The sequence below is a fragment of the Phyllopteryx taeniolatus genome, chromosome 13 (assembly GCF_024500385.1).
Source record: "Phyllopteryx taeniolatus isolate TA_2022b chromosome 13, UOR_Ptae_1.2, whole genome shotgun sequence".
NCBI lineage: Eukaryota > Metazoa > Chordata > Actinopteri > Syngnathiformes > Syngnathidae > Phyllopteryx > Phyllopteryx taeniolatus.
The window spans coordinates 1,971,061-1,985,252 of record NC_084514.1 but is presented as its reverse complement, the minus strand read 5'-3'; the positions used below and the strand labels follow the sequence as shown (position 1 = coordinate 1,985,252).

At 39.5% G+C, this 14,192-nt stretch overlaps 2 protein-coding genes across 8 annotated transcripts in view; one reads left to right on the top strand and one right to left on the bottom strand.

The window, feature by feature from the left end:
* Positions 1-1,220: 1,220 nt before the first annotated feature.
* Positions 1,221-5,635, bottom strand: colec11 (collectin sub-family member 11). 3 transcript variants are annotated; one of them, XM_061795003.1, is made up of 7 exons: positions 5,495-5,635; positions 4,741-4,889; positions 4,604-4,675; positions 4,134-4,205; positions 2,258-2,311; positions 2,076-2,171; positions 1,221-1,992 (listed from the first exon to the last, which is right to left on the bottom strand). In XM_061795003.1, the coding sequence occupies exons 2-7, from the start codon at positions 4,874-4,876 to the stop codon at positions 1,583-1,585; spliced, it is 840 nt and encodes a 279-aa protein (XP_061650987.1). In that variant the 5' UTR covers positions 4,877-4,889; positions 5,495-5,635; the 3' UTR covers positions 1,221-1,582. The 3 variants fall into 3 exon arrangements, with proteins under 3 accessions (XP_061650987.1, XP_061650986.1, XP_061650988.1); XM_061795002.1 differs by having other exon boundaries at positions 1,223-1,992; positions 4,741-4,886; XM_061795004.1 differs by having other exon boundaries at positions 1,224-1,974; positions 4,741-4,886.
* Positions 5,636-10,684: 5,049 nt separating this feature from the next.
* The window catches only part of myo6b (myosin VIb), a 54,044-nt gene continuing 50,536 nt past the window's right edge, over positions 10,685-14,192 (top strand). For all 5 annotated transcript variants that reach the window (XM_061795528.1, XM_061795526.1, XM_061795527.1 and 2 more), the window contains exon 1: positions 10,685-10,895. The gene's annotated coding sequence lies outside the window, so the exon portion shown is untranslated. The remainder of the gene's footprint in view (positions 10,896-14,192) is intronic.

Here is a 14,192-nt window from a genome sequence, read left to right as displayed (position 1 = left end):
TTATTTGCAGGAATGAGCATATAAAGAAGAGATACTACACTGTTTCTCTTGGCAAACACTCTTAAATCAAACTAAATGTAGTTATTTGTCTCTATATATGCCCTGGGATGTACTTCGCCTCATGTCCATCATCAAATGAAGTAAACTCCAAACCACCTGCAACCCTACAGAAAATACGTAGATAGATAGCAATAACTTCTAAATACAGTACAGTCATGGAAAAATATATTAGACCACCCTTGTTTCTTCAATTTCTTCAAGTTGCTTTTCATGCTTGTTACCAATAAAGGTAAATGAACACAACAAAAATGCAGCTGATTCCATAATATTTTGGCCTATTTGACATGCTTAACCTTAATTGTATTCCCAGTGATTTTGGTAATTATCAAGAAATGCATGGAAAATTTAATTCAACTCTTATGACCTAATTTTGTTGTCATCATTATATTTGTCCAAACAAATGTACTTTTAGGCAATAAAATGGAAAAACAAGGCTAGTCTAATAATGTTTCCATTATTGTAGTTTGTCATAGCATGACTGCTCGTTGGAGAGTCTGAGTCATGTGGTTAATTGTTTAAAGGCACAGGAATCAGAAAAAAATAAATAGTTCCTAAGTTTAAAAAGGAAAAAGATATTAGAAAGTGTAGTACCCTTACCCTTGTCACTTTTTGTTCGCCTTACATTTTTACTAATAACAATGGTTAAGTATTTTTTACACTTTAAAATATCTTTTAAAAATATCGTTTAAAAGGAACGTGCATGAGACACGTAGACACAACTTGTGTTTTATTATTTTTAGGTTTTAATATGAACAGTGATTTATTTTTACACTTGTATTACTTGTCACCACACACACATCTTGTTTAGATTAAAAGCCAATAACTTATTCTGAGGAGCGGGGTTCAATCCCCGGCCTCGCCTGTGTGGAGTTTGCATGTTCTCCCCGTGCCTGCGTGGGTTTTCTCCGGGCACTCCGCTTTCCTCCCACATCCCAAAAACATGCGAGCTCGGTTAATTGAAGACTCTAAATTGCCCGTAGGTGTGACTGTGAGTGCGAATGGTTGTTTTGTTTGTATCTGCCCTGCAATTGGCTGGCAACCAGTTCAGGGTGTACCCCGCCTCCAGCCCGATGATAGCTGGGATCGGCTCCAGCACGCCCGCGACCCGCGTGAGGAGAAGCGGCTCAGAAAATGGATGGATGGATGAGAGTCAAGAATGTTAAAATGTAACATTTTTGTACAGTCTATGAAGGTTTTATTATGGAGATAATTTGATCCTGAAACCAATTATTTGTAGTTCCATTATTTTCTATGGAGAAATAAATAATGACCTTGTGTTAACAAACTAGTTAATGACAACTTTATAAAACACGTTCATGCCTGTACAGTTAATAAAGGCTTTATGATGGTGATTCCTTAATTCTCTATGGAAAAATAAATAAATATCAACCTTCTGTTAACAATCGACCAAATAACCAGTTTCTAATCCATATTTACAGTATACCTTCAAAGGTGTATTTTTATTTTATGTGGTACAAAAAGTTATAGTTTTGCATCACATTGACACAAGTCCAATACCAACTCAGACAGTGTCCTTGTCAAATTCACATACAAAATACATCGTTGGATGGCACGCAACATCGGTCCACTCTCCAGAGGCCACCATCTCAGCACAGTCCTCATCGTCGTAAGCATTATTGGGCTCCCCTTTTCTCCATTTGCTGAAGGTGGACATAGGAGAGCGGTCCACGTAGGTGAACACTCCTTCCACGTCCAGATCGTGAATGCCAATGTAGACTCTGCTTAGACCCGCAGCCTTAATGTAGCCCGCCAAGGCCGTGTTGGCACCCTCATCCTTGGGCATGGCCAGGTGCCCTCCCCTCACTTGGCAGTAGCGCTCGGCATCGGAGTAGCGTTTCTCCTCCTTCACCAGCAGATACACCTTACTGTCTGTCTCTTTTATGCCAGCGACAGCTGCGGGGGAGGGCAGTGCTGAAAAATGAGCACTTGTTTTTCTATAAATTTCACATTTGACATGGCCTCTTTGAGGTTGACAAGTGAAGCAAAAATCCTACCATTCTTGATGAACTTCAGTTCAGAAGATAGCTGAGCCACAATGATGTCCATTTCGCCAATCATCTTTCTTATTGGTGTGCACTCACACGGGACACCTAATGAGCGCAGTGGTCATATTTCATCAGATGTTAAATATCGTGGGTTTAAAAACTCAATTTAATGAAAAAATACTGTATGATACCTGGCTCTCCATCTGGGCCTCTTGGTCCTGGATCCCCCATGTCTCCCTTTATGCCTGTGAACATATGTCATTGTTATTACTAGTCGAGAGAAAAGTTGCATTATTAAAAAACAAAAAAAACTTTCGGAGGAAATAAGGCTGTCAAACGTTGTCTCGTGTGTAACGTTAAGCAAGACTTCACCAAATGTCGTGAAACTTTAGCTCAGGGAACATCTAAAGAAGGGTTCCCAAGCTTAGAGCGTTGTGGAATGTTTGTGAAATAAAACGTGTTTCTGTTGTGTTATTTATCATTAGTTTGAGCAACATGACAATATATGATGTTTTAGGGCAGGGAGGAACTATTTTTTCTCATTTGAGTCAATCCATCCATCTATCCATGTTTTTTTTTTTTTTTTTTTTAATAACACTTGTCCTTATTAGGGTCGCAGTCGCAGGTGGCTGGAGCCTATCCCAGGTGACTTTGGGCAAGAGGCAAGGTACACTCTGGACTGTACCTGCGACTAACTGGTCACCAGCCAATCGCAGAGCACAAAGCCTTTGTTTTTATTTTCCCATCTCTGCTCTGTAAGCTTACTTCACTCAGCTCTAGTCTCTCACAAAGAGAGGAGGCGGAGCTGGGAGGAAGAGAGTTCCTTAATCAGGACACACACTCGGTTGTTGTGATATTAAAATAAAAAAAATATTTTCTAAATAATGTAATTTCATTTGTCACAGTCTGTCTGTTGCCATCATGAAACCGTTATCAACTAGACAGGCGGAGATGGTTACATTTGTATGTACTGTATATCCAGTCATCCATTTTCTATTCCATTCAAGTGCATGTACTCATTAGGGTCATGGGTGTGCTGCAGCATGTCCTGCGGCTGACTTGGGGCAAGAGATGGGATATAACCTGGATTGCAGCCTTTATAATATAATATAATATAATATAATATAATATAATATAATATAATATAATATAATATAATATAATATAATATAATATAATATAATATAATATAATATAATATAATATAATATAATATAATATAATATAATATAATATAATATAATGACACTGGAATTGCAAGGCACGTATAGGCTAACATCCGTTTACACTCACATTCACACTTATGGATAAGCTCGAGTCTCCAATTAACTTATCATGCATATTTTGGGGATGTGGGAGGAAGCCCGAGTACCGGATAAAACTCCATACAGCAAGGATGGAGATTCAAACACTGAACCTCAGAACTCAGAGGGAGACATGCTAACAACTCCATCACAGCGCTGCCACCAGTGATGGCTAAGAGGAAAAATGTGATAATCACGATAAAGCCATACATGGAACAGCGGTGGAGTAACAATGAAAATGCCACACACCTCTCTGTCCTGGGTGCTTAGTACAATATGGCTAAAGCGGCAATAAAGCAACATTAATAAAACAGGAAGAAAACTGGAATGTACACAGCAAGTTGGCAGCTGGCAGCTGTGTTTAGTATTTATGTAAAGAGACTCACCTCCCAGGCACACTCTTTAATCCTCCCTCCCTCTGCACGTTTATCACTGCGAGTTAACAGTGAGTACACAATTTGTTGTTCTTATGTTTTAATACAGAACACTTACCTTATTTTTGCAATTTTATGACAATTAAAAATCTTAATAAAGCGCCTCACATTAAGTCCTACTACTTTTTTTTACAGCAAGCCTCCATCACGCATCATCAAAAGGTGAGTAGTTTTATTTTAGTTTTATATAGCGGTAAACTTCTTTTTACACTTGTTGGACCGTTAAGAATGTTAATATGTTGCTTAAAACATAACTGGCAAAACATTTTAGGATGATATCAATTCCCATTCTTTTTTTATGGGAATATTTTCTGGAGTTTTATATTGACCTTTCATTCCACTTGGTCCCACTTTTCCATGATGTCCAATAATGCCTTTTTGTCCTTTTAGCCCAGGTTGACCTGAAACATATGGGTGATAGCAGTATATATAGTATTCATTTATGACAAAATATTTCACATCTCATTTTCTTTAGATGTCGTTCACCACAGATGTCTATTTATACCTGGAATGGAAGCAGCCAATCCAATTTTGCGTGTGAATAACGAGCTTGAGCACGGTCCGCTTCTCATTAAAGCCTTCCATAAACACGTCTACTGCTTTGGATTGTGCAAGTCATTTCTCATCCAAATGTAAACACTTGACCAGCTCTGATTAGCTTGACACACAGCACATCAACAACCCGAGCAATGTGATCTTTAGCCAATTTTGTGCGCGCGCGTGTGTGTGTGTGTGTGTGTGTGTAACCTTACAATATAGCTAATGACATAGAATGAGACCAGAATGGGAAAAATTATACCAATTTTCCCCGGTGGGCCCACTCTGCCTGGTCTCCCTGGGGCTCCCTTTGGTGCTTTCTCCCCCGGTTCTCCTTTTGAGAGAAATCCCACAATATGAAGAAAACTGGAATGTGTCCAGGCTCCTTGAAAACCTTACCTTTGAGGCCAGGGACAAGAAGCTGAACAGTGCAGGTCTCCTCTGTCATGCGTTGTCCTTTTGATGTATGTAATGTCAATAAAGTCACGACATACATGACGAGGAACGATTGTATGTGCTTCTGTCCTTTCATCATTGTACATGGACTGCTTAGTAGGTTGTACAGGTGGGAGGAATCGGGTTAAGAAATTATAAATCATTCACCTAAACACAAACTATGACAATCCTAATAGATGGATAATAAGCTGTGTTAATGGAATTAAGTCAAAGACATGATGTGCCATTAAATGCAATGCAATCTGCCTTTATGAAGACAACAAAAATACTTAGTTAATATTACTAACAAAACAGAACTAACATTAAAAGTTACACCAGAAATACAATGCACCACAAGTACGGGATTTCTATCAGATTGCCCAGGTTGACCTAATCTTTCGACAAGTGAATCTCAAGTATAGTTTGGTATGACAGGCTCTCACCATCCAGCTTTCCCACGATTGTAACTTACCCATTGCGACTTTTATTTGTAAAAAATAACTTTTATTGCTCTTGGACAAAGCTTATTTTAGATAACAACAATAATAATAATAGGTCTGTTTTATTAGCACATTTCCAGATACTCAAATGTATTAACAAAATAAACTATTAAATAAATTGACAGGAATCTATCAAATATCTAGAAAGCAATGTTACTCTCTCTAGTCCTATCACCATATATTGTAATTTATGATCATTTTAAGATCGCATGGCTCACCTGTAGATGTATATATTTTTTTCCAGTCAGAAGTAGAGCCTACGACCAGCTTGGCGGAGAATTTGTCGGTTTAAAAAGATGTGAAGTTTGAAACACAAGCGTGGAGGAATGTTGGGATTTGGACATTCATAAACACAGATAAGGCCGGGCTCTGCAGATAATTGGCTGGGAAAGTTGCTGAGTGATTGACAAGAGGAGTGTGGGGTGGGAGGCGACTGATAGATAGTCACTGAACCTCAAACTTACATTTTCCAAGATATACAGAATTTAACAGTGCTTTCCACTATCTCACTCAACAACTGCAGTAGGCTTGGTGCCATATTACTTTGATTAGTGAGTTCTTTCATAGAATTTAATAAGCTTGGGAGTGTGTTTTGCTTTTTCTTTGGCCTTTTAATGTTTTTGTGCCCCCACAACAGAACGTTATCACAGATGGCGAATAGGGAAACGCGTGATGATAACCATAGAACTGTAAATGTAACTTATTTCGATATCTGCCTGGTACAAAATGACAAAAAGTGACTAAGTAGAACTAAGAAGTAGAACAGAACGCACATTTCAAAGTCAGCTACAGTGTTTCACATACTGCATTTATTAGACCACAACTCAATTAAAGGTGTATGCCACAGATGCCCTGGTGGGTAAAACATTTGTATTGCTGTATATTTAGTGAAAAGATTCACCTCCTATGGCAGATGTAATGCTACATCTGCATTTTGTGACCACACGTCATCAGCAAGCACATAATGCATTACTTTGAAGTTTTACTATACAGCAGTCATGTTATTTTTACACTTGTATAACAAGTACTGTAAGACTGTTAAAAAAAAAAAAAGGTACTGCATGAAGTGGACTCTTTGTAACAATTTAGTATGGTTGCTTTTGAGATCGTTCTGTATGAATTTTCTCGCTCAAGCAAAAAGCATCAATCCCATACATTTCAAGATTGTTTTAACATTAGGAGTGCCCTGCGATTGGCTGACGACCAGTCCAGTGTATCCCACCTCTTGCCCAAAGTCAGCTAGGACAAGTTCCACCTGAACCATGACCCGAAGATGACAGATGACGGTATAGAAAATGGATCATCAGTACAAATTGGAATCACTTGAAAATCGGAGGTAGATTTGTTCGAAACTGCCCCCCATATGTACCTAGTGGTCTGACTCCTCGTACTCAGAAACATTTTGAGATGGCATCCTCTAAAACCATTAGGATTTTGGTTTGGCATATTCAACGAGTAATATTGCACTTTTTGGAAAAGCTATGGGTCTCGCACCACAGATGAGAGTGTCCACTAGATGGAGGTATTGTCCAAATAAAGATAAATGGGTTCAGAAAATTCAACATTGTCTGAAGAATGTCTCACACTACTATAATTGTAATGCATCAGTCAGAGAACCATGAACACTGATTTTGTATCATAATTAATGATTGGCATGATAACAATAACATATCACATATGACAAGAAAAAATATGCATTTGTATTTGCATATTAATACTGTATTTTTAACCTGAATACAGTAACACTAATTTTATTATGATAATGTTTTACAACACTTAAAGTGGAATATAAAACTTTAAAAAAAAAGGTCAAGCTGGTGCCTCCATGCTGTTGCCCAGTGACAGTAATGAGATACGGTCAAAACGTGGGATATCATGTATCCGAATTAGATCCACAAACCTAGCAGTGGATTTCAAAGGTGGATTGGGTGTCTCCTTCAAAAATCATCCTAAAGGTTTTTGGTAACATACCTATAAAGTATTCATGACTCCCAAGGCAACATTTGCGATCTTTTTATTGCAATTGTGTTTCAATTTTGTCCCCCAGTTCACCTTTGAAAGATGATCTTATTATGTAATAGGTTTAAAGTATATATGCACCATGCCAATACAACAGATGTCAAATCTAATTAATTTTTCCGTTAATTAGGCGAATCAACATGAACAATCAGTTGGATGAGATATGGATGGACGGGGATGACAAAGTGTATTTTACTAATGTAAGAAGTCAAAGAAGAAGAAGAGGTGGAAAGCGGGTTCTTTGGCAGAAAGAGAAGAGGAAAGCACAGAGCCAAGAACTGAATGTGGGGACTTTGCATGTTGGGACTATGACAGGAAAATCTAAAGAGTTGGTTGATATATTGTGTGTCCAACAGACCAGGTGGCAAGGCATTCAGGCTAGAGGTTTAGGGGCAGGGTTTTAATTATTTTACCATGGTGTAGATGAGAAGAGAAATGGAATGGGTTATTTTAAAAGAAGGGTTGGCTAAGAATGTCTTGGAGGTGAAAAGAGTATCAGATCGAGTGATGAGCCTGAAACTGGAAATTGAGGGTGTTATGTATAATGTGATTAGTGGCTATGCCCCACAGGTAGGATGTGACCTAGAGGTGAAAGAGAAAGTCTGGAAGGAGCTAGACGAAGTAGTTCTGAGCATCCCAGACAGAGAGAGAGTCGTGATTGGTGCAGATTGTAATAGACATGTTGGTGAAGGAAATAGGGGTGATCAAGAAATGATGGGTAAGTACGGCATCCAGAAAAGCAACTTGGAGGGACAAATGGTGGTAGACTTTACAAAAAGGATGCAAATGGCTGTAGTGAACACTTTTTTCCAGAAAAGACAGGAACATAGGGTGACCTACAAGAGCGGAGGTAGAAGCACGCAGGTGGATTACATCTTGTGCAAACGATGTAATCTGAAGGAGGTTACCTACTGTAAGGTAGTGGTAGGGGAGAGTGTGGCTAGACAGCCCAGGATGGTGGTGTGTAAGATGACTCTGGTGGTGGGGAGGAAGATTAGGAAGACAAAGGCAGAGCAGAGAACCATGTGGTGGAAGCTGAGACAGGACGAGTGTTGTGCAGCTTTTCGGGAAGAGGTGAGACAGGCTCTCGGTGGACAGGAGGAGCTTCCAGAAGACTGGACCACTGCAGCCAAGGTGATCAGAGAGGCAGGCAGGAGAGCACTTGGTGTATCTTCTGGCAGGAAAGGAGAGAAGGAGACTTGGTGATGGAACCTCACAGTACAGGAAATCATACAAGCAAAAGGGTTAGCTAAGAAGAAGTGGGACACTGAGAGGACTGAGGAGAGGCGAAAGGAATACATTGAGATGTGACATAGGGCAAAGGTAGAGGTGGCAAAGGCCAAACAAGAGGCATATGATGACATGTATGGCAGGTTGGACACTAAAGAAGGAGAAAGGGATCTATACAGGTTGGCCAGACAGAGGGATAGAGATGGGAAGGATGTGCAGCAGGTTAGGGTGATTAAGGATAGAGATGGAAATATGTTGGCTGGTGCCAGTAGTGTGCTAGATAGATGGAAATAATACTTCGAGGAGTTGATGAATGAGGAAAATGAGAGAGAAGGGAGAGTAGAAGAGGCAAGTGTGGCGGACCAGGAAGTGGCAATGATTAGTAAGGGGGAAGTTAGAAAGGCATTAAAGAGGATGAAAAATGGAAAGGCAGTTGGTCCTGATGACATTCCTGTGGAGGTATGGAAGCATCTAGGAGAGGTGGCTGTGGAGTTTATGACCAGCTTGTTCAATAGAATTCTAGCATGTGAGAAGATGCCTGAGGAATGGAGGAAAAGTGCGCTGGTGCCCATTTTTAAGAACAAGGGTGATGTGCAGAGCTGTGGGAACTATAGAGGAATAAAGTTGATGAGCCACACAAGACAGGACAGAAGTGAGTATTTGCGAGCAACAGTATGGTTTCATGCCTAGAAAGGGTACCACAGATGCATTATTTGCCTTGAGTATGTTGATGGAAAAGTACAGAGAAGGTCAGAAGGAGCTACATTGTGTCTTTGTAGATCGAGAGAAAGCCTATGGCAGAGTACCCAGAGAGGAACCGTGGTACTGCATGCGGAAGTCTGGAGTGGCAGAGAAGTATGCTAGAATAATACAGGACATGTACAACGGCAGCAGAACAGTGGTGAGGTGTGCTGTAAGTGTGACAGACGAATTTAAGGTGGCTGGGAGTGCATCAGAGATCAGCCCTGAGCCCCTTCCTGTTTGCAGTGGTGATGGATAGGCTGACAGATGAGGTTAGACTGGAATCCCCATGGACCATGATGTTTGCAGATGACATTGTGATCTGCAGTGAAAGCAGGGAGCAGGTGGAGGAACAGTTAGAAAGATGGAGGCATGCACTGGAAAGCAGAGGAATGAAGATTAGCCGAAGTAAGACAGAATATATGTGCATAAATGAGAGGGGTGGTGGGGGAAGAGTGAAGCTACAGGGAGAAGAGATAGCAAGAGTGGAGGACTTTAAATACTTGGGGTCAACCGTCCAGAGCAATGGTGAGTATGATCAGGAAGTGAAGAAACGGGTCCAAGCAGGTTGGAACGGGTGAAGGAAGGTGTCAGGTGTGTTATGTGACAGAAGAGTATCTGCTAGGATGAAGGGCAACGTTTATAAAACAGTGGTGAGGCCAGCCATGATGTACGGATTAGAGACAGTGGCACTGAAGAGAAAACAGGAAGCAGAGCTGGAGGTGGCGGAAATGAAGATGTTGAGGTTCGCTCTCGGAGTGACCAGGTTGGATAAAATTAGAAAAGAGCTCATCAGAGGGACAGTCAAGGTTCGATATTTTGGAGACAAAGTTAGAGAAAGCAGACTTCGACTGTTTGGACACGTCCAGAGGAGAAAGAGTGAGTATATTGGTAGAAGCATGATGAGGATGGAGCTGCCAGGCAAGAGAGCTAGAGGAAGACCAAAGAGAAGGTTGATGGATGTCGTGAGGGAAGACATGAGGGCAGTTGGTGTTCGAGAGGAGGATGCAGGAGACATTGAAGAAAATAAAATACAATAATGTACTGAACTGTGACTAAGAACTAATAAAATCTGCCCGAAGACACAAGGCACTATGCCAATATAACAGATGTCAAATCTAATTAATTTTTCAGTTAATTAAGCTAATCACCATTAACATTCAGTTGGGTGAGATATGGATGGATGGGGATGACAAAGTGTATTGCACTCATGTAAAGTGTGGTGTTTATACATATGTGATGCTGTATGATTGATTATATTGGTGTATGCAGTTGTCCCTTGCTCCAAGAAAAACAAAAATCTCCCCAAAGTGACAAATAAAGACAAACTTGTGTTCATTTCAAAGTTAACGGATCAGAAAATACGTGACACAAGATATTCCGAGGTGCACTTAAATGCACCGTGGCCGCGAGCTATCTCTCCTTTCCTGTGACTGCTCGACTGTCTGCTGTCACCCACACAACAGTCAGGTCGCTCGCTCCTGGGGACGAGAAACATCATTTGCGCTTGTCAGGGACCTTGACGTCGTCTCCAGCGCCCCAGCAAAAACGCCAATTGTACTGATTAAAGGATACCCGGCGCGAGTTGACGAGCTCGGACCAAAACTTGGAGGATAGCCGCAGCAACAGGTAGGCTACCGCTTGTCTCTTTACTAAACTCGGTTACTTGACTTACTTTAGTGAGCTGACCACGAATTGTTTTGATGACGTTGTTGGGGAAATCAGCACAATGTATTAGCCAAATTAATTCCATCTTTGTACTGACTTAGTCTGCGATTGACGACTTGACCAAAACTACGAATTTTGAACTCGGATGACGTCAGAACGAGGCAGGGGTGCTGCTAGAGATTTAAGGGGTTTATAGAAAGAAGGGTCACTCACCTCACTCCTGCCGCATTAAAATCAATGTTTTGAGAACCTCTGCCCTGGCGTGTTCTGAAAGTGTTATACAGTAGCTTTATTCGTCAAGTGAATGCCTTTTTTAAAATAATAATAATAATTATTATTTAATCACTTGTATCAATCACCCTTATTGTCATTAAGTGCCATCTTGCATGGACTCTGTATTCTATTCTCTTTTAAAGATGCACACGTCAGAAAACACAACCTATGTGTACGTCTCTCTTCATCCTGATGCATTTTCCATGTACATTGGATCAGTAGGGAACAGGAAGCGGGAGGCAGGAAACAAGAGAGTGTGTTCCTGTCAGGCACTATCCATTCCCATGTTTGTATTTCCCACTGCATCATCAGAGATGTCCCACTGATTTGCATTTATTAAAATAATTACTTGACTTTTTATTTGCTAGGTTTTAGACATCCCCCCCGAAGCCTCACTAACCTCCATTGTCTGGATTAGGGTCAGATACTAATAGGATTTAAGGCGTGAGCGAAGCACCGACGCATTTGGTTCAAGATGTCGCTTTTAGGATGAGGCCCTCCTTAAAGTCATATATTGTACCATAGTGTATGGCGGTTTCCCTCGAATGTAGCACATTACATGTAGATACCTAAGCCCCATTACTGTGAATCATCAACAATCATGTACCGTAAGTCATCGAAAGTGGACTGTACCTTAATTGCCTCAATTACGTGTTAATTTAAAGTTACTAGTTAATTGAATTAACACCTCACCTCAAATAGATGCCCCCTTTTTTCCACTCAAGAAAAAAAATAACATTTAGTGCCACTTGGTAGCTACAGCTATGTTTCCAGTCACCCAAGTGGTACAGTTTGGCTCCCCACACGATACGCTGATTTTGTCAGCGTTTGCATGAGGTGCATGAGCGCTGTAAATACCATGACATCAGCAACAGAAAAGTGGATAGCTAGTGAATAAACACAAGTGCGTGGTGTGGATATTCTCAGTAAATATGAAACATAGCCATATTTAAATCCTAAGCTGCTGCTTTTCTTAAAGGCTGTTTTGTTATCATCCTGTTCTTTAGCACGCAAATCGAGTGTTCTTTGTTAAAAAGCTTTTATTGTTTACACCAAACCAACCCATGAGAAGATTGTTGAAAACAACAACAACAAATAACTTATTTAATACAAAATATTATAACAAACAAACTCCACATCTGCATGGTGTTACAGCTTTGGCATAAGTAGAAATAAATGGAATTGAATACACTTTGCCAGTCCCTCACATCTGTCTGCCAAGTTTGTGCTGTTTATAGAGGTGTGTCAATCACACTACTATATGTGATGGCAACTCAAGCAAGGGACAATTAGTTCAGACTCCATTTGCACTGCATTATTGATAGCAACAAAGAATAAAAAAGACACTAAAAGAAAGTGATGTAAGGCAGTTACAGTGGAGCCCCGCATATTCACGGTTCAGCACTTGCAGATTCACCTTTTTGCAGATGATTTTTTTTTTTTTTTTACAAATTTTTTTCAAAAGGTTTTCACATATTTCCCTTTAGGTTTTTTTTTTTGTCATAGCACAAATAAAGTCCTTGTCTCAAAGAAAGCATTTGAGGTAGACAACTGTGGGAAATCTGAAGTACTTCAGCCTTGATCTCACTTGTGGAGGTTGAAGATAACACACAGGGTTAAAAAGAAAAAAAAAGCTGTTATCTTATCCCGTTCTGGTACATAAAAATCATATATATATATTTTATTTTCGCCATTGCTCATACTGCATGACTGTGTTAAGACAGTGGCATTCTGTTAATGCAAAAGTCATATTCGTAAATACCTTCCCCTCATCTAGTTGTAATCTCTGTTCCAGAGAAAATTTGTTCAGCGTCACTGACCTCCTCTATAGTTCTGTTGACTCTGCTAGCTTGTCGCTTTGTAATGCTAATTTGAGGTCGTGGAGGTCAACGAAATAGTAAAAGTTGTGTAATTTTATTGATGTAAGAATTTGTATTCAGCCTTTGATAACAACATGTGTAATGAAACAAACTTTAACAATCCAAAATCCAAACAAATTAACCTGTTCTGTCACCCTAATAGAGAAAGTTAATGGTCACTTGTTTTTTTCTTTCTTTTTAAATGCAGTGTTAATTTTTCAAGGGAGGAGAGTATATCTCTGAATGTTCTAAACTTCTGTTTTACCACAGTTGTATGAAGCAGAATAATGCTGCGTATGAGTTGGCTGAATGTGGATATAGCTTAAACCAGGTGCGTCATACAGCCCTATGGGATACAATTCGGACCACAGAATGAATTTTACATTGGAAAAAATACAAAAGACATTGTGGTGGTGGTGGTGGGGGGTTTAAGGATAAGTTTGAGGATTAGTATGCTCCTTTAAAAAATGGAATGGTAATAATTCTAATGTCTTAAGTTGATTAAATTTTAAAGTGCAATACTATATTTTACAGTTCCAAATACCTGTGACTTAAAGTTTTGTGCCTTAAAATACAAGCACTGTGATCAGTTAGTCTGCAGTAGATGTACAGTAGATGACAAACTGAAGCTAAAAAGAAATCTGAGGTTGTTGTGTAAAATGATTACAATTTTTTTTTATTAAATATAAAGATTTTCCTAATGTATTTGATTTGTTTTGCATTCAAAAAATGGTAAAACTCATTTCTATTTATTATTATATCAGATATGTTAAGATTTTAGAGGTCTTACCCCTTTAACATCACATTAGGCTTTTTGTGGCTCCTAAACTACAACAAGTTTGTTTGTTGTTGAGACAGAATTACCAGCAACTGATGGCCAAGTAGTGTACTCTGTTTATCCATAACCTCTTGGAAAGAAAACATAATAATAACTCAAGTAGACTAGGGATATTTAAGGCTGTGCATTTTGATATAGTTTTTATTTTTATTTTTTTATTTTTGCTTTATCTGCGCTATCTACATTAATTTGAGATACATGCAGTATGTCCAAAAGAAAGGGCAAAATAAATGTGGATTTACTGTAATTCTGAGTACTGTATGTCCCCAAGCAAGGACAAAAGTGTAT

Coding starts and splice junctions, on each gene's coding strand:
- colec11 (XM_061795003.1), bottom strand. CDS start 4,876: ATGATGAAAGGACAGAAGCACATACAATCGTTCCTCGTCATGTATGTC. Junction 4,676..4,740: donor TCTTGTCCCTGGCCTCAAAG/GTAAGGTTTTCA, acceptor TTCTCTCAAAAG/GAGAACCGGGGGAGAAAGCA. Junction 2,172..2,257: donor AGGCCCAGATGGAGAGCCAG/GTATCATACAGT, acceptor TGCGCTCATTAG/GTGTCCCGTGTGAGTGCACA.